We start from the raw sequence: 22,318 nt of genomic DNA on the forward strand, positions 1-22,318 counted from the left end.
CTTCTTCCTGCCTTGAATCGGATACTTTACCTGAAGCAGAGCAGCCATCGTGACCATGATGGAAAAGCTATCAAACTAAAGATATTGAATTTTGCTTTGAAACGATACCACCCACCTCCAGATTTGTTAAGAGTGGGGGGAAATCCCTGCTCGCTTGTAAGCCTTGTTAACCGGGCTTTCCAATATTTGTAGCCATAAAGCTCTTTTGATAGATATACCCGCTCTCAATGCCAGTCTCCCTCTAGTTATCTTTCTCAGTGTCTCCTTTCTCAGGCAAGCTAATGAGTCCTTTCACTCATTCTTCAACCTACTAATATTTAGCAAAGGCTTTCAGTAACCAAAACCAAAGGCCATTTTAAATTTTTATCTCACTTTAACCCTCCATGGCATATGAAAGTATTAACTATTCTTACCTTAGGTGAAATTCTTTTACTTTTGTGCTACCATCTTCTAATTTTTCCTTCTGTTTTTCATTTTCCTTTTGGTTGCTGTTTCCTGTCAGCTCCAACTGGCTCCACTTCCTCTACCTCCCCCATTCAATGACAGTACTCTCAGAGTACCCTTCATAATTGTCCTGCCAGTTATTCTAGTGTCTGTCAGGAATCTTCACTAGGATACCCACAGACTCCTTAAAATGCCCCCGGACTGAACTTATCATTTCCCCACAAAATCGGTCAACTTTGTGTGTTCTTAATTATGGTACTCCATCCACCCAAGTAAATTTAAGTTCCTACATTTAATCAATGACCACATTATCTAGATTCTGCCTCATTATTGCTTGAATTCTTCCTTTCCCATCCTTGGCCAGTTTTTAGTTTAGCCCTTAAAAAGCAAAGAATAGGGGCACCCGGCACAGTGGGTTAAGGCACAGTGGGTTAAGCCTGTGCCTTCGGGGATCAAGCCTCACATGGGGGGGGGTGTCTCTGCTCAGTAGGGAGCCTGCTTCCCCCTCTCTCTCTGCCTGCCTCTCTGCCTACTTGTAATCTCTCTTTCTGTCAAATAAATAAATTAAATCTTTTTTAAAAAGCAAAGAATATATCTTACCCATTTTGATCTTCTAATCATGTCTATCACATACTTAGCACTTTTTACGTATGTATGAAATCAATGAAATTTATTTCATTTAAATCTAATGTCATCACTAGAGATCTCTAAAACCTATGATTGTTTTGAGTTGCAAAGATTTTGTTACTATGTCACATTTTCTTGTCTATTAGTGTCTTTTTCTCTTTCTCACTTTGACACAGAGTATGGTACAAAGATATATGTTTGAATCCTATGTACTTAGAGACTATATTTAAGTTATACTGTTTTCTAAATAATTAGCTTGCTTAACAGTAGTTTAAGGACTATTAATTGAGAACTCAAAATAGCATGCTATTGCATTATGATCTGTACAATTGTTTCATCACCCAGTAGCAACCAGCCTATGATTTACGGGAGAAAATAATAGTATGGGAGGAGGGGGAGGAATATGGATGGATAATAATAGGATTTGGTAGAGGTAGAGAATTTTGACCCAAAACATCCAAGGAAACCAGATGGTGGAATAGAAGCATCTAGATAACACATATAACATGGTAAAAGATCAAGGATTTACCAGTGTTGGTTATATTTATAGGTTTATAGCATTTTAGAATTAATAGGGATCATGGAGACCTTCTAAATTCAAAATCTCTCATTTACCAAATAAGGACACTGTGACCTGGTGAAAGTAGGTGACTTGTCCAAGTTAGTGGCAGATCAGGACTATATACCAGGTCTTTGGGCTGTCCAGTTTAGCATTCTCACCTTTTCTCTCCAGTGTGAAGTCTCTGATATCCAAAGATCTACAGTATGACATACAATAGAACTTATATTCATGAATCTTCTTTGTTTAGAACATTAGCTATTTAAAGCTTCCAGTGTAAAGGAATATTTCACATTCTGAATTAAGATTTCTCTATTCTATATGGTTTCTTTGCAGTGGTATTATCTGATATAGTAACTTATACTTCACCTAAAAGATTCCTATAATAATTACATTTATTAGGTTTCTGTGTTACATGATTTATCTGATTATCACTGAAGAGTTAATCCTGGTGAAGGGTTCAATGAAAAAACTCATGTATGAGTCCTCTGATGTCGTGTAAGGTTTGTACTCCGACTGAAGGCTTTTCCGCATTCATTACACTGATAGGGTTTCTCTCCTGTATGAGTTCTCTGATGCACTATAAGGGATGAATTCTTAATGAAGGCTTTTCCACACTGATCACATTCATAGGGTTTCTCACCAGTATGAATTCTTTGATGTTCAATAAGGTATGCACTCTGGCTAAAGGCCTTTCCACATTCATTGCATTCATAAGGTTTCTCTCCAGTATGAATAACCTGATGTACAGTAAGGGAAGATCGCCCAGTGAAATGTTTTCCACATACCATACATTCATAAGGTTTCTCTCCAGTATGAATTCTCCGATGTTGAGTAAGAGATGAATTCTTGCTGAAAGCTTTTCCACACTGATTACATTCGAAAGGTTTTACTCCAGAGTGAAGTCTCTGGTGTTCTATAAGGTATGTACTTTGACTAAAGGATTTCCCACATTTGTTACATTTGTAGGGTTTTTCTCCAGTGTGATTTCGTTGATGTAGGGTAAGGGTTGAGCTTTTACTAAAGGCTTTTCCGCATTCACTACACTCATAGGGTTTTTCTCCAGTATGACTTCTCTGATGTACAATAAGGTGCATGCTCTGACTGAAGGCTTTCCCACATTCATTGCACTCATAGGGTTTTTCTCCTGTGTGAGTTCTCTGATGAACTGTAAGATTCATGCTTTGGGTAAAAGCTTTCCCACATTCATTACATTTGTATGGTTTCTCTCCAGTATGAATCCTTTCATGTTGAATAAGGGATGAATTCTTACGGAAAGCTTTTCCACACTCTTTACACTGATAGGGTTTCTCTCCGGTATGAGTTCTTTGATGAACAGTAAGGTTCATGCTCTGGCTGAAGGTTTTCCCACATTCGTTACATTTGTAGGGTTTCTCTCCAGTATGAATTCTTTGATGTACAGTAAGGGAGGAGCGTTCAATGAAGTGTTTTCCGCATACATTACACTTATAGGGTTTCTCCCCAGTATGAATCCTCTGGTGCTTAAGAAGAGATGAGCTCTGGCTGAAGGTTTTCCTGCATTCATTACATTCATAGATTTTCTTTCCTACAAACATACTTTGAGCTTTAATTAATTCAGAATTCTGTTTAGTGTCTTCGCCACATGAATTCTGATTATGGGGCCTTTGTCCCACAGGAACACTTTGTTGTATATCAAGGATTGACCTCTGACTAGAACAGCTTTCAAATTCATGACCTCCACATGCCCTCCTTTCAGGGAGGGTTTCCTTATGAGTAACGGCCACTTGGTGCAGATGTCTGTCCTGGTTTTTCTCTTTTCCATCTAACCAATTATCAGGTTCCCAGGCTTCCCCTAAAGAAGGCCAGAGACCTCTTTCCATTATTACCCCATAGGGTAAATCTTCAGTAATGAATGGTAGGCTTTGTCATTGATTCTCTGGTTTCAAGTCTTGTTTCCCAGTCTGAAAAAAAAAAAAATTCAAATATACATTGGTTTCTGTGCTGGAAGAGAAAAAACTGTATATGATGGGAATGAGAGAAATAAACTGAGAATAACTGTGGGGCACAAGTGAGAGCTTTCAGAGATGTCTACAGTTAGGAAGAAAAACAGAAGGGAGGGAAAGAACAGTGAACCAGTTCATAAATAACAGAAGAACTAGAGGAGGTAGTAAGCAGAGAAAAGAGTAAGCCTGTGTATGCAGAAGGGATGGACATTGAAATCACTGACCTCCGGACAAGGCTGAATAATGAAGATGGAATGAAGGGGAAATACAGATAAGCTGGGATCGGGGCAGGCAAATCAGAAAGTCCTGGTATTCCCACCAGCAGTTTCTTCTCCCCTGCAATGCTGCCTCTAATTCTGACACTAAATCTTTGTACAACACTGCAGTGTGACACCGTGAAAAACTGTTGGCTCTGGAGTCAGACACACTTGGCTTTAAACCCTGGCTGTTAACTTACCCTCTTAACTAGTTGTTTCTCTGGATTTTAGTTTTCACAAATATAAAATAAAGATAAAAATAATCAGATGAGGATTAAGTGAGATAATGCATATAAACTACCCTTCAGGAGCATACTTGTTTGGAATATAAAATACCACAACCTACTTGAAACTTACAGGACGATGACACAATCTAAAGGGTCCCCTCACCACCAACTTTCAGCAGGCTGTAAGTTTCTCATTCTCTTTAAGTAAGAGGGGCCCACAGGGCCCTACCATTTCCTAAATACCCATTCATTAGAGATGTGAACTGGTGGCAGGAAGAGGCAAAGCAGGATCTGTTGAGCTGCTTGAGATAGGGCCTTGAAGGAGGGACCTTGTGACCACTCAGACTTTATTTTCTCAGATCCTACTTCTTATCCTAGACACAATGGCCAGGAGAAATGAGAGGCAGAAGACAGAAAACTACAGTCTGAGAATCAGCTGTCAGCTTCATCAAAATTACGAGAGCCAAGATCAATACTGAACCAACAAAAAGGCCTGTGGGCAGGAGGCTTTACTATGAAGCATGAGGTATGCATTAACTAGACCACCTCCTTGCAGCCTGGCCTGCTTATGTAAAAAAAGAGAAAAAGTGGAAAGCCATACAGGCTCCACTTCTAAAACACACACACCACTAGGTAACCCCAGAAAGGACCTATCCAATCAAGTGTGGATATCAACAGGCGACACATGAACTGGAGGCTGCCTCCTGCCCCGTCACTATATTACATCCAACTGTCCAACCAAAGCTCTACCCAGTAAGCAACATAAAGGGCCAAAGAGGAGCCATTCACACTGTTAGACAAATACAAACTCCAGACCGAACTGCCCTCATTCAAGATAAGTGATACACGGAAAATGACAAATTTGGAAACTATGTAGAGGTTTAAGAAATAAAGTTTTGAAACAAAAACAGGAGAATGAGGAAAAAACCATAAAAACCACCTGGAAAATAAATACTGGAAGAATAATGAAATGCTCCCAGTCATCAAAAGGTATCGAAAAGGAAGTAAACAAAAACAGTGACATACTGGGAGGAGATCTTTGTAACACATGGTCCATACAGGACTAGAACCTAGATCTGGAAAACAGTGTCTGTGGAACACTAAGCCCACCAGAAAAATGGGCAAATGACTTAAATAAGCACTTAAGAAAAGGAAACATGGTGAGTAAACAAGCAAAGATACCCAATCTCAACAGTATCCAGGGGAAGGGAGATTAAAGCTCCAGTGAGTAACATCCACTTGAGGGAAAAGAAAGTGCAGACTGATAGCTTCAGATTTTAGAAAGATGTGTTGTAATGGAAATTTCACATACCACTGGTGGAAATGTAATTTGGTTCAGGTGTTTGAGAAAGTTTAACACTACCTAGTAATGTAGGACAGGCACAGAGACTGTGATTTAGTAAACCCACTAGTAGGTACATACGCTTAGGGAATCTGCTTTGCAAAGGTACACCACAATTCATATTTTTTAAGGTAACATTGTACATAAGAGCAAAAAGCTGGAAACCACCCATATGTTACCAGCAATAGAATGGATAACTAAATTGTGAAATATTTATGACAACAGAATAACTGAAAACAGTGAATGTTAAAAATGTCATGTTTATGTCTCCCCAAAACTCATGTGTTGAAGCCTAATCCCCAATGCGATAACTTTAGGAGGGGGAGGACCTTTGGAAGTCATTAAGTCATGAAGGTAAAGCCCTTATAAGAAGTGACACATGACAGAGCTTGCTTCCCCTCTCTATGCTCTCTGTCATGTGCAGATGTAGTGTGAAGGCAGCTGTCCATGAAGCAGGAGGTGGGCCCTCACCAGGAAGCCAACCATGCTGCCTCTCATCTCAGACTTCCAGCCTCCAAGGAACTATGAGAAATAGATGTCTGATGTTAGAGCTACCAAGTCTATGGTGTTCTGTGATAGCAACCTGAACCAACAGAGAACATTAGCTAAAGCTATGTAAAATAATCAGAATGAATAAGTAATTTAAGCAAAGTCACACACAAAAATGTATATAGTAAGAGTCCGTTTAAATCGAGTTTAAAAACAGACTAAAACTAAATGTATTGTTTAGAGATTCCTTTATGGATGGCAGTACTGTAAGTAAAAGCGAGGAAAGGGAATTATCACAAATGTGAGAAGAATGGTTCTGTCTTGGGTAAGAGGACATGAATAAGGAGGCTCACACAAAGCACTTCTAATATACAAGCAATGTTCTGTTTCTAAATCTGGGTTCTAGTGCCTGAGTGTTTGCTTTCCTTATTATTTGTTCATCTTTATAATCACGAACTATAAAGAGAAGCAGTATGGCATAATGGTTAAGACAACAACTTTGGAACCAGGCTACCTGGCTCCACTTAGCTGTGTGACCTTGGGAAGGTTACGTTAACCTGTCTGTGTTCCTGTTTGCTCAGCTGTTAAATGGCACCTAGTGTATAGTGTTGATGTAAGAAAAAAAATTAGTACTTATAAAGGCCTCTTCTATGTAGATTTTTGCTAAATAGTACATGTATTTTACATATTCTTTTGTCTATAAGACATTTCTTAAAATGAGAACAACAAAATATTTGCAATTTTGGAAAATACTAGTAATTTTAAGTTGAAACATCACTATGTACTAAAGAAAACTTAATAGACTCCATATATCTTCATGGAATTTGGAGATCTAATTTAAAAGTTAATTCTGGAGATTTGCTGCAGGAAAAGAAAAATAGATTACCAACAATTTATTTTTAAGCCAACTGAAGTGATTGCTCCAGAAAGACAGTGAAGCCATGTCTTCAAGGGACTGAGGAAAGACCAATGTGATTCAAGAATTGCACATGGCCAGTACTCCATACATGTTGTAGAGAAAACCAAAACACATTCTTAAATATGAAAGATTTAGTAATTGTAGTACACTGAAGCCATTCCTGAACTACTGCTTAGATATTTGATTTGAACAAAGGATTTATCCAGGAGTTCCAGAATGTCACTATTAGGATGCTACTAATATAGTAATATAATATGTTATATTACATAATATATATAAAACATCATATAACATTATATACTATATTAATATTATATATTATACTATATTATACACAAAATATAATATATATTGTATAATATATTAATTATATGAATATATTGATAACATATATATAATAATATATTAGTAGGACATGAGGGATGCTTCAAAAGTATTTGATAATATCCAACGTTGGATCCTGATTCAAAAACAAAAGTATAAGCAATGTATCAAATACACATAAAACACCAGAATTCACACTAACAACAGAATCAAGGAACAGATGCTTACTATTTAATAGTGTTCCCAAAGTGTGACCAGCACATTAGACAACTTAGAGGAGAGGAAATTTTACTTTTCTCAGATCACATGACTGTCTCCCTGGAAAACATAAAATCGTTAGGGTAACTGTACTCCGAATTAGTGAAGTGTTGAGGGGTTGGGAGTAGAGCACTAAAGATCAAAAACTGTAGCTCTTCTAGGACTGGATGAGGTTTCAGATGCTTGCTGTTTTGCTGTCTCATTAAACAAGCACCCTGTTAACATGCACAGCAATATGCTAGGTCATTGATTGTTAGCTGTTATCATTACCATGATTATTTTGTGTTAAAAAAATATATAGCCCTCTCTTCCTTTTTTCCTAAACAGGACTTTGGAGTGATAGCTCATTCTCCTTATTGTCTTAGGATGTCTAGTTATAGGATTTATATAATCTTGGTACTCATCAGGACATGAACAAGAGCCCCCCAGGACCGAGGCATCTGGGAGAACACAGATCCTTCAGTCTTTATGGCTGACACTGGTCATAGAGGAGGCCAAGAGCCTCTACTGTACCCACTGTACCTGCCCCAAGAGAACTGGGGCAGGTACAGCCCTCGGGCAGCAGGTCCTGCTCTTCCTACGGCAAGTTTTTATTTCTTTTTGTCTTTCTTCAATCCCCTGTGTAGCTGGTAAGTTACTCCTTCCACTCCACTAGATAACTTCAGTATTCACCTGACTGGACTTCATACTTAACACTCTCGCTACTCACTGTACAGTGCATTCTCCATCTAGCAGCCAGACTGACCCTCTGAACATGAATTATCTCTTCAAGAATCACTGTTGACGCAGGTGCTGATTAGAGTGCTAACGATGAACAAAACACATTTCTGGCCTAAGGAACTTATATTTCCATGAGAGGAAGAAAGGCAACCAACATAATAAATAAGTAAAATACTTAAAATTTAAGTGGCATGCCTTATGGAAAAAAATAAAAGCAGTAAGATGGAAGCAGGGAGCATGATGGGTGAGGGGAATGGTTTGTAATTTCACAGAGAGTCTTCAGGAAAGACCACAATGAAAAGATGATATTGAAGGCAAGACTTTAGAGGCTAAGGACAGAGTCACAGGACTATCACAGGGAGAGCAACCCACACAGAAAGAACCACCAATGCAGAGGCCCCAAGGCAGGTTTGGGTTTGCGCTGTGTAAGGATCAATGCACTTTGGATACCTCTACATTTATTATGGTCTTTCAGATTAGTTTTCCTACTGATGGAGGCAAAGACAGGGCTGTAGTAAACATGAAGGAGGCTCAGCTTAGCAGAAGGGACTCTGTAAATAGGGACTCTGTAACTCTGTAACAGTATATAAATCCTGTGTGTTTGTATACATATATGTTAATGTACACATGCACACACACACACAGACATAGAAACACACACAAGATTGTCACCCAGTACATTTCTGAGAATGATACAAAGTCATGTATAAAACACAAATAATAGGTTTCTACATTTAGGGGTAATAAAGGGTGGCTTCCTGGAGGGCTTAAAATGTTACAGGATCCCTAACTGTATCTTATTTCATAGACATGATCTTTGGTAATAGATTTTAAGACTTTGCACATGTTCTTGTTTGTTTCCTTCATGACTGTACTTCACAACTGATTTAAGTCTAATGACCACTGATTAGAGGCTAAAACCTCACTGCTTTCCACATTGCTAGTAATTCCCATCTTTGTCTCAACATTAACAAGTTTACTAGTGATAATGCTGTCTCTAACAGAACTTCTATCTGCACATTTTCTACTTAGCTTTTATCAAATATAGGCAATATCTAATAAAAGCATTCAAGACCTATACACATGAAAACCTTCGTACAGAAAAAGAAAACAATTATCTGGGGTGCCTGGGTGGCTCAGTTGGTTGACCATCTGACTCTTGATTTGGGCTCAGGTCATGATCTCAGGGTCGTGGGATTGAGCACCATGTCAGGCTCTGGTGCCGAGCATGGATTCTTTCTCTCTCCCTCTGCACCTCCCCACCACCCCCACCAAACTCACTATCTTTCTCTAAAAAAAAAAGTAAAGAAAACAATCATCTAAAAGAAAAATTGGGCCAGGATACTAAGGTTCTATTTGTCACAGCAAGGCAGGGAAAGAAAGTTACAACTTTTTTGTTTCAGAATTAGCATTAAACTTGAAGGCAAAAACAAAACAAAACCAGAAACCTGTGTTCAACTTCCAGCATGTCATTCCCTCTCTGAACCGGTCTAAGAGTGGGGGCTGCAGTACCTACCCCTTTAGGTGGTTACAAAGAGTGAGTCATGATGGCTGGACAAGAGCCGAGCACAGCACTTAGTCCTCCACGCTTTTCTGTCTTGGTTTTGAACAGAAGGCTAAAAGGTAGCTTTATCTGGCAATAACATCGAAACCTGGAAAAAACAAGACCCAGAGTTAGCACACCACCAATTTCCTGGGCTTCATCCTCTGGCTCCACTTTTCTGGGGCTTTGGTTTCTCCTCTCTGCTCCTGTAAATACGCTTGAGTCGTTTTGCTGGTAAACAAACCAGAGGTACCCGACCTCCATCTTGTCTCAGCTCTTGCCCTTTCTTCCTTGCCCTCTGAAGTGAACCCTGTTGAAACAACTAGTCTGTAATGTCTTTACTTGTTTGCTTCTTTACTCATCTACCTATAGCCCATTTCCCTCTGCAACAAGAGTGCCCTTCCCCACGCCACATCCTTAGAGTCCTTCTGGCTAAGGCCAACAGCACCCTCCAGTTCTTGGTTGGCAGGTTTACTCTCCCACTTCTTCTCTCTTCCCTTGGCTTTCCCTACATTCTCTCCTCCTTTGATGACTCTTTCACTGGGGTATGACCCTTCACTGGGGCATTTTTGGCCCCAAATCAATCTTACTGTCCTTTAAGGTTCCATCCTTGCTGCTTTGCCTTTCTCATTCCCTCATCCTGATAATTAATAATACTCATGATACAAATGTCACAGATAGGATTATAACTTTCAAACCTGTATTTTCATCTAATTTCTAAAAATTCTCCTTGATGTCATTCAATATTCACTTAACAAACATATATTAAACCTACTCTGGCAGGCAACATGCCAGGCAGGGGATATAAAGCAAAGTTAGCTCAATAATGACAATTCAGTGAGCCTGCATACTAGTGGCTAGACAGACATTCAGAGAGACAAGGCAAAATATAATGTGAGATGCAAGCATAAACAAATGAAGAGTCTTTAGATTTAGCCCAACAGAGTAGCCTGAACAGTAAAGAAGAGAGAGGAAAACCCAGGATCAAGAATACATGCATTTGCCTCTGCTGCCTCCAGAAAACCCAATAAAAATGACATTGGGATAATGAAAAAGGCATATATAAACCTACTAAAGTAATCTGGAGAACAAGGGAAAAAATGCTGCAAACATATACCAAAAAACGAAGCAAACAGAAAACAACAACAACAAAAAGCAACTTAAATATTCTCATACAGACAAATGCATGCATTAAAAATATTGCTGTTAAGAAAGAAGGAACACTCAGGATGAGAAGGTGGCTCATAGAAATTTAAAGATATAATAGAAATAATTTTTTTTTTTTTTCCAGAAAAGGACTGAAAGACTAACTTTAAGGAAATCTTTACATCTCCTGGCATTCTTCCCATCAAACAAGACCATATAGGATGCACCTGCTGCTCCCTGGACTCAGAATGGTTTCCTACATGGCCCATCACTTTGTGAGTTACCTGTTCAACATACACCTTCAAAAAGAGGCCCTCTCTGATCACTCCTTCTAAAATAAAGCTTCTGTCAACTGATCTAGTTCCCTTATGCTCCTTGCTTTTTCCACATAGCACTAGGACTCTACACTGTTCATTCCCTTCCTTTCCTTTCCCTTCTCCTTCCATGCTTGCTTTCTTTATTAACTTATTGTCTCCCCCAGTAGACTATAAGCTGCATGGGGAAGCTGCCTGTCTTGTTTAGTGCTATAGCCACAGTGCTAGGAACAGGGCCTAGTGCTCACAAAATGTTTGTTGAATAAAAAGATTATTTATATCAGATTAAATACAAATAGCAGTAGTCATCAAATCACAGAATCTATAGTAAAGGCAATTAAAGCTACCTTCAGGATCTTTTTATATCTAATAAATTAGCACTGAAAGGCATAAAATATCCAAAGTTGTGCAATGTGTAGCAGGAGTCATAATACATCTTTTGACCCAGTGATTCTTGTAAAATCCTATTCTTTATTTTTTTTTTTTTAAGATTGATTTTATTTATTTGACAGAGAGAGAGATCACAAGTGGGCAGAGAGGTAGGCAGAGAGAGGGCGGGAAGCAGGCTCCCTGCTGAGCAGAGAGCCCGATGCGGGGCTGGATCCCAGGACCCTGAGATGACCTGAGCCGAAGGCAGAGGCTCAACCCACTGAGCCACCCAGGTGCCCCAAATCTTATTCTTTAGAAAGATTACTGGAAACTGGCATTCATAAGATTCTTTGTTTTTTTTTTTTCCTATCAGTATGTTCTTTTACTGATTTATTTTATTGCTTTATACTTAGGTAGCCATATACTATTCAGAGATTTAAAAAATATGTGCCTTTCCCTTTAATTTAAAAAAAAAAAGTACAAGAAGAAATGCTTTCATATTGAGTAGAGAAAAAAAGACTGTAAATTTTTTTTTTTCCCCAGAAGAAAGTCAGTGATAACCTCTAACAGAAATTTCATTTGTGAGGGGGATTAGAAACCAGTTAACAAAGACTAAAAAAGACATTAAATGTTTAGAGGAGAATAGAATCCAGATTGACACCTGAGGAATGAGAAAGGGAATGTATAGAACTAGTGAAAATAGAAAAGCTAACGTCATCTTCATTTGTTTTCAAATGAAGACTAAAACACATGTACAAGTTTGCAACTCAGGGAGAAAAAACCCAGTTTCCTTTAAGACAGCTGACAAACATTTAAATGAATGAAGCCATGGATACAGATTATGGCTGAGAAGAAAGACTCATGAAACAGAGGAAAGAGAATATAAAGCGGAAGAAGATAGACAGGAATTCAAACTATAGATAAAGACAGAAAAGCAATAATAATTGGTACATTTACTGATGTTCACAGCAATAAAAAGTGCGTAAATGTAGTAGTCATTTGATCCTCCTACGCTCTTATTTCCCTCCATGGTGAGGGTTTTTGCGAGACGGATGAAGGATGAGTGACATGAGTAATGCAGAGACCTTTGAGGGAATAAACGGCAGGCAGGGTTGCAGTCACTCCACAAGACCGAGGGAGCTCTGTGGGGATTTCCGTGGGTACACATTCATGTAACAAGTCCCTGAAACCTGATGTGTACCTGGAGAGAGGCACTCTCTAAGTCCATTTGTCATCCAGCTCAGTTCTGTGAGTTCCAGCTGAGAAATCACATTTGGTTTGGAAAGCTGATGCGCTGCTCTGGGGGAGAGACACTAAATTTCGGTTCTGAACTGAGTATAATAACCACTCCTAGTACCTGTCCTTGTCCCTTCCCCATCAGGCCTTCTGAAGATTCCATTTTCCATTCCATGTCCAGAGAGGACACCAAGCAACCATCCTAAAACAATGACCTATCAATGAGGATTGCAAGTGCAAATTCCTGAATTTGGTTGTACAAGGTGGCAATAGGTGGGGAAAAATGTCAGTAGGGAGGTTTTGAATTAGAACAAGAGGTCTTACCCAGTGAAACCAAGTCACTGTAGTTCTGTACCATCACTGTCCCATACAAGTTCCTCTGAGCAGAATCCAGACAAATCCACTCCTCCCAAGTGCAATCCAGAGACACATCCCTGATGGTCACCGACTCCTGAAACTATAAAATTCCTGCTCAGAGGATTATGCTAATAAAACCCCCTGAGGGAAGTGGGGGGGGAAAATCAGTGTTAGAAGGGACAGGATAGAGATCTGTGTGAGAAAAAAGTCTTATCTGACAAAAGAAACTAAACAAAAAATGTACATTATCATGAAATAATCAGAGAAAAATGTAATATAAAGTGCTTTGGGGTGCCAGGGTAGCTCAGTCGGTTAAGCATCTGACTCTTGATTTTGGCTCAGGTTGTAATCTCAGGGTCCTGGGATCGAGCCCCATGTTGGGCATGGAGCCTGCTTAAGAATTTCTCTTTCCCTCTCCCCTCACCCCATCGTATGCGCTCTCTCAAATAGTTAAATAAAATGAGTAATAAAAAGAATGTGCTTTGACTTGTAAGGATCGGAAGAGGAGGTATTAGAAAGTAATAGGGAAAGGTACTGAAGGCTGCCCTAGATTACCACTGACAAAGAGTAGGTAGTGTTCTAATGGCCTCCCATTTACCCTGTTGGTGAAGGAGGGATCCCGCACCTTACAGAGCACAAGATGACTGAACACATGACACCCAGCACCAGGCAGAACGGCTGACAGCAATTTACCAGTCACATGTTCTCATAGCCTGGGGAAGGAGGAACTACCTCCCCATGCAGGGCCACTCAGGGAGTGTACTTTTGAACCAGCAGGGGCTGTGGGAGGCAGGCCTTTTAGTGACAAGAGAGCAAGGTGACCCTTGGTTACCATAAGAAGATGCAGTCGGCTTGTCTGAACAATTTCATGGGCTGGTAGGGAGGCAAAACCTATTAAGGTTGAGGACTGGGAGGGGTTCACCGGTCTGGCTGATAGGGCAGTTAGCTAGATAGGGTGCTTTCCCTGCTGGGCTGGGGCAGGAAGACCCAGGGGAACTCATAGCCAGCTCTTTGGAGCCCCATGAGGCTCAGTGATGTCCAGGCAGCAAATGGAATTTCAGGCTTTATAATATAGGCAGAATCCCAGTTAATGGAGGGAGAGCATGTACAAACAGGGTACCTGCAGAATATGGTTGAGAAGTCCGAGAACACACCCAGCTTGACCTGAAAGTGGCATTTCAAATTTCTAAGCCCATTTCAGCCCTGTTCTCTAGCCCTCCAGACTGCAGAAGGTAGATCCTGGGGACTCTTCAGCTTATGGGTTCTGTTTCTTGAAGAAGCCTGGTACAAGGAGGGAGCACTAATTGAGTACTCACTGTTTTACTGGGTTTTGCACTAACAGGAGAGACACATCTCTCCCCATTACCCCATATGACAACCTGCTAGATGGCTAGCACTAAAGTCATCATTTTACAGATGAAGAATCCGAGGATCAGAATGGCTAAATAATTTCTCCACGATCACACAGCTGGGACTCAAACCCAAGGCCATCTCTCTCCTCGTGTTGTTAGAGTAAAGGCCAACCCTCATCAGAGCGAGAGAGAGAGAGAGAGAGAGAGTGTGTGGTGGGAGGGGCGGTGGATATGGAAAGAAGTAAGGACAAGGAAATGGGGATAAAGCCACTGAGGAGGCTTTCATTTAAGGACAAAGAGTGCTGTGCTATGTAAGTGGGCAAAGGGGAGAAAAGTAGTGGAGAGAAAAGGCCTGGATACCAGAGATGGGATGAAGCCCACCCTAAGGAACATGTGTATTTTACATCCTGCTTGCTGTGAACTTCTAGGAAAAGTGTCAGCACTGAGGCAGAGTTCATTCTCTTTCTACCTTATTATTTCCTCCTAATATTTATTTAATCATATATCAACATAATGTTAAAAATCACAAATATTGTCAAAAAATGTGAAGGTAGCTTCTAGAAGGACATAATTATGTGGCTGAATTTCCATTTTATGAAAGGAAAAAAAGGGACCAAGAAAAATCATCAGTTTAACAAATATAAAGAAAGGAAACAAAAAAGCATAATAAACATAAATCATTAAATAATCAGAAAAAAGACGTGATATGTATGTAACAACATACGTGAATGAGTTGACTTTCTCTATTAAAAGACAAAAACTCTAAAATTGGCTTCAAATTTAACACATACAAGAGATATACCTAAACCACGTACCAGAAAGTTAAAGTGTGTAGTGTGTGGGGTGAGGGGTGGCAGGGTAGAGACAAGATACAGCAGGCCAGTGTAAATAAAAAACAAGGAGAAAAAAAAGAAACTAGGAGGAGAACATATGAATTGAATGTATGTGGGAACAGGAAAAAAGGTAACAGAAATAGGATATTCTCTTTCCAAAAATTAAGTCACTTTTTTTTCCTCAATAAATTGACTTGTTAGCTGAATATATTGGGCAAAATTAAAAGCCCAGATTCAGACTCCTGTGGGCTATATGCCAGTATTCCCACTTCTGGATTCTCATCAGCTTCAGTGCAGAGCTCCCAGAGCTTACTGTCCCAGAGCTTGTCTCTATTATAAAACATCCTGTGGACCCCTGAGTTATTTATAAGGGCTCCTAAAGACCAAAACTTAATGATATTGTTCACAAAACGTATTTGTTGTTAATCCCTTCAGAGGTTTTTCCCTTTTGCCTTTCCACTTAGTATGGTCTTTTCTCCCCAATGCTACATTAAAACCACAGGTTAACTCATGGTGTTTGAAATAAACAGCTTCATGGGTTTGTCTCTTTCGTGCAGATGTTTTCGTAAACCTAAAGACGCAGGTTTTTTGATATTGTTATCCTTTGAAAGACTGAGAACCAAATGGAATAAGTGGGGATATTTTAAGTGATCAAAGCATAATTTATAAAGAAGGTATGACAGTGATGAAGTTTGAGGCCACCACAGCAACACAATGTCTTTCTTCAGATATAATTCTTAGCAACCCAATTTTTATTTTTTTAAGATTTATTGAGAGAGAATGCATGCACGGGCTTGTGAGTTGGGGTGGGGGTACACAGGCAGAGGGAGAGAATCTCAAGCAGACTCCCTGCTGAGCACAGAGCCCAACATGGGGCTTGATCCTAGGACCTTGAGATCATGACCTGAGCCAAAACCAAGAGTCAGATGCTTAACTGACTGAATCACCCAGGTGCCCCAGCAATCCAGTATGTGTTTTTGTTTTTGTTTTTGTTTTTTTTAAATCTCAATCGTGTTTAAATCACAGTCACAATAGCAACAAAAAACCAAAATACCTCAGAATACACTTAACAGGGATATGCAAGATCCTTGTGATCAAACTTAACAAAAGCCATTATGAATGATCTGAATAAAATGAAGGGTAGTTTTTTAATAGGAAGAATAAACATTGTAAGAGATGCCAGTCTTCCTCAAATTGATATAGATTTAATGGAATTCAAATCAGAATTGCATACTTTTTAACTGTTACTGTTAAAACTTGATAAAAAGTAATAAAATTTGACTATAAGGGTGACTGTAAAAGAACCGTACTGTAATGCAAAATTCTGGAAAGAAAACCAAGGGAGAATTTGCTTTATGAAATAGCAAAATAAATTCTAAAACAACAAATAAAATAGTGTGGTACTATAGCAGAGATAGAGCAATTGAACGGAATCTAGAAAAACTTACGTAACGTATATATAAACATAGCATACATTAAAGGAAGCATTTCCAATCTATGGAAAGAAGCAGATTATTCAGATTACACCAGTTGGAATGCCATCTCTTCCAGAGTGCCACTCCGGCTCTGCCCAGCTAAAACAGACATCACACTCCACCATGCCGCCCTGCTATGTGACCTTCACAGCACCTAACAATGTCCTCAGTAATTATTTCTTCTCTGCTGCCTCCCCTTTCTGTAAGACAGGACCTAGGAGAAAGGGACGGAGCCTGTCTCACTCACCACCATTTTCCCAGCGTCTAGAATACTGCCCAACACGTGGCAGGCAGGTGCTCAGTCCCTGTTGAGTGAACGGATGAACGACAACATACTACACCATATTGTTAAGTGAAGTTAGATTCCAACCTCACGCTAATATATGATAAATTCCAGATAGCTCAAGGATGTCAGTTTAAAAGAATAAAATTAATAGAAAACGTAGAAAAATGTTTATATACTCTTAGGGTACAGAAAGCCTTTCATAGCACGATTCCAAAGCCAAATAAAGGGAAAAGGAAAGGGAACTGCATAAAACTCCAAAACTTACTTATAGCAGAAGATGTTATAAACACATTTAAGAGAAATGACAGGGAATAAATAATAATGATTTATGGCAAAGGATTAATGTCCACACTGCATAAAAGCCTTCTTTTATATATAAGCCACCCAGTATAAAACTGGGCAAGTATGTAAACAGGTATTTAAAAGGCCCGAAGAATGTGTGCCTGTGCTTGTTTTTGACAGTTTGAGACCTGCAACTATATATTTTAGTCTTAAAAATTTTTTTTACAACTACACAGCTAGTATGTATATTCATAAAAAGAAGATGTAGTTTAAAGGCAAATACAAGTCCTGTTTGGGCGATTCATAGTCCCATGACCAGCCTGAAAAGGAAAGATGGAAAAAGGAGAACAGCTCCAGTGCTTCACTGATACATCCCAGGTCCAAGTGTCAAGGTCATCCAAGACGAAGACTGAGGAGCTGTTCCAGGTGAAGGGAGGCTAAGGAGATGTGACAGCTGAATGCCAGCTGTGATCTGGATTAGGTCCTGGACCAGATAAAGACCCAATTTGTGGCAAAATTTGTGTAAGGTTTGTAGGTTAGCTAACAGTACTGTGTCCACATAAGTATCCTCATTTGGTAATTATATTTTGATGATGTAAAATGAGAGCGTGTTTTTAGGAAATCAAACCAGTGTATTCAGAAATCAAACCAGTGATTGCCTGAGGCAGGGGATGTGGACTGGAAGGGGTGACAACATTTTCTGGGGTAAGGAAACTGTTAATGTAGCTTGACTGGGGTAATGACTATCTTGGATAATAAATTTGTCAAAACTCAATGAATAATATGCTTAAAATGGGTTATCTTACATAAAATTGCACCTGGGGGTGCCTGGGTGGCTCAGTGGGTTAAAGCCTCTGCCTTCGGCCCCGGTCATGATTCCAGGGTCCTGGGATCGAGCCCCACATCGGGCTCTCTGCTTAGCAGGGAGCCTGCTTCCTCCTCTCTCTCTCTCTGCCTGCCTGTCTGTCTACCTGTGATCTCTGTCTGTCAAATAAATAAATAAAATCTTTTAAAAAATAAAATAAAATTACACCTGGGAAAAAAATCTGATTTAAAAACTTAATTAACACTATTTTATTTATTTTATTTATTTTTTTTTTTAAGATTTTATTTATTTATGAGAGAGAGAGAGAGAGCGAGCACAGGCAGACAGAATGGCAGGCAGAGGCAGAGGGAGAAGCAGGCTCCCTGCAGAGCAAGGAGCCCGATGTGGGACTCGATCCCAGGACGCTGGGATCATGACCTGAGCCGAAGGCAGCTGCTTAACCAACTGAGCCACCCAGGCGTCCCAATTAACACTATTTTAACTAAATAAAATAAAACCAAGGCTCCTGACAGCCAACCACAACCTTCATCAACCAAAATCTTCTGAATGCTCCCCCTTTAAACCTTCTTTTCTGGAAACTCCCTCTTTCTTCTGCCTGTTTTTGTGAGTTATGATGCCTTTTATAACTGAGCTTGGTAATACTAAGGAGAGAGAGTAGGACAAACATAAATCACAACAGTTAGTACTTGTCTTCTTGAAGCCCTTTTTAAACTTGTTCTTTTGATAAATAAACAAGTGACATATCTGAGAGAACGCTAATACATGATCTTATGAATAGAGAAAAACACTGTGAGTCCCGTGGGATAGGAAACAAAGTTAAGTAAGCCTAACCATAAGAAACAAAACAAAACTTAGCGTCTCCTGGGGCCAAGTCCCCCTGATATCTTCTTTTTCCAGAGCAGCAACAACAACTCCAGGTTCTAATAAAACTAGCAAATTCCATTTTCTTTTTTTTTTATATATTTTATATATTTATTTGTTTGTATATTTGAGAGATATGACCTCTCTTATGTTCCCTGAGAGTCCATAAACCCGATAAGCACCCAGACTATCTTTCATATGATTTTTATTCCTTCAATGATGCTTGAATGGCACCAAAAGCTCGGTAGGCCAGGGCTTCCAGCTGAACAAGGAAGTGGGCTACTGAGGACAGAGCTGAGGTACACTAAGTGGAGCTTTATGGGAAATATCCAACATTCTGAAATCGCAGTAGCCTCATCCTCTGCAGTGAAGCCCACATATGGTACAGGTATAAGTGCTAAGGAGTAAGAGAGAGGGTTTAGAGAGAAACATGCACTCACCTTAGCTGCCAGGGACAGAGGCCCAATAGCCATCGCCTTCTCTTTCCTTCCTGTGCCGTCCTTTCCTTCTAGGGGATGGGCAGGATCCAGAGGAAGCAGAGCTGAGGGAAGGAAAGGAAGCTATGAGAAATGAGATGCCTGCAAGAACAACAAATAAAATGCCTACAGATCAACCAAATAAGAAATGTATGGTACCTTCTTAAGGAAATGATATTTTTTATTCATGAAGTTTATTTTGCTAAGCTTATCTAGATATATAAAGGATGAACAGAGAAACATACCATCTTCCTGGATAGGCTGTCACAATATCTAAGTTGTCACTTCTTTGAAATTAATTTATAAACTTCGCACATTCCTAACCAAGTTATACTTAAGTAATAGTATTTTAAGGATAATTATGGAAAAGATCTTTTTTAAAGTTAAGTGCGTCCTTTAAGGACAGTCAGGAAATATTTGAAAAGGAAGAGAGATGAGGGAGAACCTGCCCACCAGGTATCAGATAGCTATAATAATTAGAACACACTGTGATGGAACAGGCTGAGTCATTCATGCACCAGATACAATGTTGACCACCTACTGTGTACCAGGCAAGATTCCTAGGGGAAAGGATAAATACAGCCATAAAACAGATAAACAAGTTCTCTTCATGCCATCATGGATTATAGTCTAGCAGAGAAAAGGATCAGTAGAACAAATTAAAATCCTGCCAACACAAACAATTCAGAGAACATTTTGTATGTAAGAATTCAGGGTATGAAAAAGTAACCTCTCATCAGTGAAAAAAGAATGAATTAGTAACTTGGAACAAGGGCTTACCATTTGGAAAAGAATAAAAATTTGCACATTAAATCAAATTAAAGTACTAGAAGAAACTGCAGATGAACATTTTTGTGATAATGTGATAGACGGCCCCCTAACAATGATGCCAGAGACGCAAACATGAAGGGATGATTTTCATGCCTAACCATGAGAAAATGTAACATTTCTACCTAGTAAGAAAAAACTGTATCAGATACAGAATTTAAAAACAAAACTCAACATTTCATAAAATATTCATTAGTGTTCAAAACACACATTTAAACAACCCTTTTGCCTGCACCTCTCAGAAAGTTGGAGAACAGGAACACCCAGACTTGGAGTGGGTCCATCAGACATCCTTATCTTGCAAATGCTTATAAACTACTACTGTTCTGGAGAGAGTAAAGTGGGAGGGTATCAAAAGTCTTACAGTATGATCCAGAAATTTTCATATGAAGAGATTTAAAGAATAAGACAGGAATGCAAAGATGTATGTAGCTGGATGGCCTATATGGTTTATAACATGAGGGGGGAAAAAACCTGAGAAAAAATGTAAAGGCCTAAAGGAAGGATTGAATATGACGCACTTTTTTTTTTTTCACGCTCTTTAAAATGACACTTGTTTTTAAAAATTGATATAACTCTATGTTTTCAAAATATTAATTTTTTTAAAAAAGTTTATTCTCTACCTGATTCAAGTGGTACTTACACAGATAAAAACATTTGTAAAAAATCATGGAGCTCAATATTTGTGCACTTTAAACCCCTTCCAAATGTCTGTCAAAGCTCGGTTTTAAATGTAAATAGAGAGGACACTAATGTCCACATCTTTGTGTAGAAACAAAGCCTTTCTATGTTTATATGCCGACATGCAGATTTTGACAGTTTTCAAATATTTTTTTATTTGAAATGATCCTCTGAATTTTCTAGTTTTCCTATAGTGAACTTATCCTTTTGGGGGGGCTGGGGGAGACGGAGAAAAAATGGCTTTAAAAAAATAAAACGATTCCCTGAAATAGAAACCTGCACGGGGTCGGCCTGCCCATTCTTAGATGGGTCAAGGGGGGTCCACGCCAGCGCCTCTCGGAATCAGAGACCGCAGATGGCGCGTCCGCGAGATGAGGCGGACACAAAGGGCGGGTGCTGGAGCCCCAAGACGCGCACCAAGTGCAGCATCCCCCGAGACTTATGAAGTGGGGTCCGGGGAAAGCCCGCGTCGGGGAGGAGCCCAGGGTCTGAGTGACTCCCAGAGCCCTCGGGCCCGGGACCGCCACACCAGGTCCCCCGCCCTCACCGCTCCCGACAGGTGACGGCCCTAATCTCTCGGTGTTCCCACCCAGCCGGGCTCCCGGGGCGAGAGAGGGCGCACCTGGAGCGAGCGGCCCGGCGCCGCGCGGGGACTGAGAGAACGCGGCCCCCAGACCATCCACCGCCAGCCACGCCCCTCAGGGGCCTCGCCCCGCCGTCCGGGCCTTCTCCTGCGTGGGCCTCCTCCTGGCTCCAGTCCCATACGGTACGTCTCACCCCGGCCCCACACTCACCCTCTCCCAGCAGGAGCGGGAGCAACCGGTGCGGACGCAGCCCTGCCCGGCGCGTACGCCCTGGGCGACGGACTACATTTCCCACAAGGCTGCAGGGGCGCGGCGCGGCGCGGCAGTCACTGCGCAGGCGCGAGCGGGAGGGCGGGGGCGATCCCAGCCGTAGGACAGTGGGCGTTTCCAGCATGGCTCCCTCGCGGTAGTGGGGTTTTGTCTTGGGAAGCTGGGAGGGGCCCGGTTCCCCAAAGAAGTCCCTCCTTGTTAGAGCCTGTCGATGCTTAACCCATACGAAGGGGTGAAGGGGTAGAAAGCTTTAACTAGCCTCGTTTTACTCTTGTGAAATGACGAGTCACCTGCAAAGTTGTCGGAAGAAGGTAGTAACGTACCGTATACGTAGTGGGCCCCCCGTGAGTGGTGATTACTATACTCCTTCACCTCCCTCCACCCCCCCACCACTAGCTAGGCGCCCAAGATAGGCACAGTGTAGAATGACGCGAAAAAGTCTAATTGT

The 22,318-nt window shown here is 40.4% G+C and overlaps 1 protein-coding gene across 6 annotated transcripts; it reads right to left on the reverse strand.

Annotated features, from left to right (window-relative positions):
- Positions 1-1,274: 1,274 nt before the first annotated feature.
- Positions 1,275-21,887, reverse strand: ZFP2 (ZFP2 zinc finger protein). Of its 6 annotated transcripts, XM_032846815.1 has the most exons (6): positions 21,639-21,865; positions 19,472-19,572; positions 13,084-13,216; positions 9,668-9,803; positions 7,402-7,491; positions 1,275-3,573 (listed from the first exon to the last, which is right to left on the reverse strand). In XM_032846815.1, exon 6 carries the CDS (start codon positions 3,490-3,492, stop codon positions 2,104-2,106), a length of 1,389 nt encoding a protein of 462 aa, XP_032702706.1. In that variant the 5' UTR covers positions 3,493-3,573; positions 7,402-7,491; positions 9,668-9,803; positions 13,084-13,216; positions 19,472-19,572; positions 21,639-21,865; the 3' UTR covers positions 1,275-2,103. The 6 variants fall into 6 exon arrangements, with proteins under 6 accessions (XP_032702706.1, XP_032702701.1, XP_032702700.1 ...); XM_032846810.1 differs by lacking the exon at positions 7,402-7,491 and having other exon boundaries at positions 21,811-21,887; XM_032846809.1 differs by lacking the exon at positions 7,402-7,491.
- Between the last annotated feature and the right edge of the window lie 431 nt (positions 21,888-22,318).

The sequence above is a fragment of the Lontra canadensis genome, unplaced genomic scaffold (assembly GCF_010015895.1).
Source record: "Lontra canadensis isolate GAN:19392208 unplaced genomic scaffold, GSC_riverotter_1.0 scaffold181, whole genome shotgun sequence".
NCBI lineage: Eukaryota > Metazoa > Chordata > Mammalia > Carnivora > Mustelidae > Lontra > Lontra canadensis.

Excerpts from the sequence above, each read along its gene's own strand:
- ZFP2 (XM_032846810.1), bottom strand. The coding sequence starts at position 3,492 with ATGGAAAGAGGTCTCTGGCCTTCTTTAGGGGAAGCCTGGGAACCTGAT.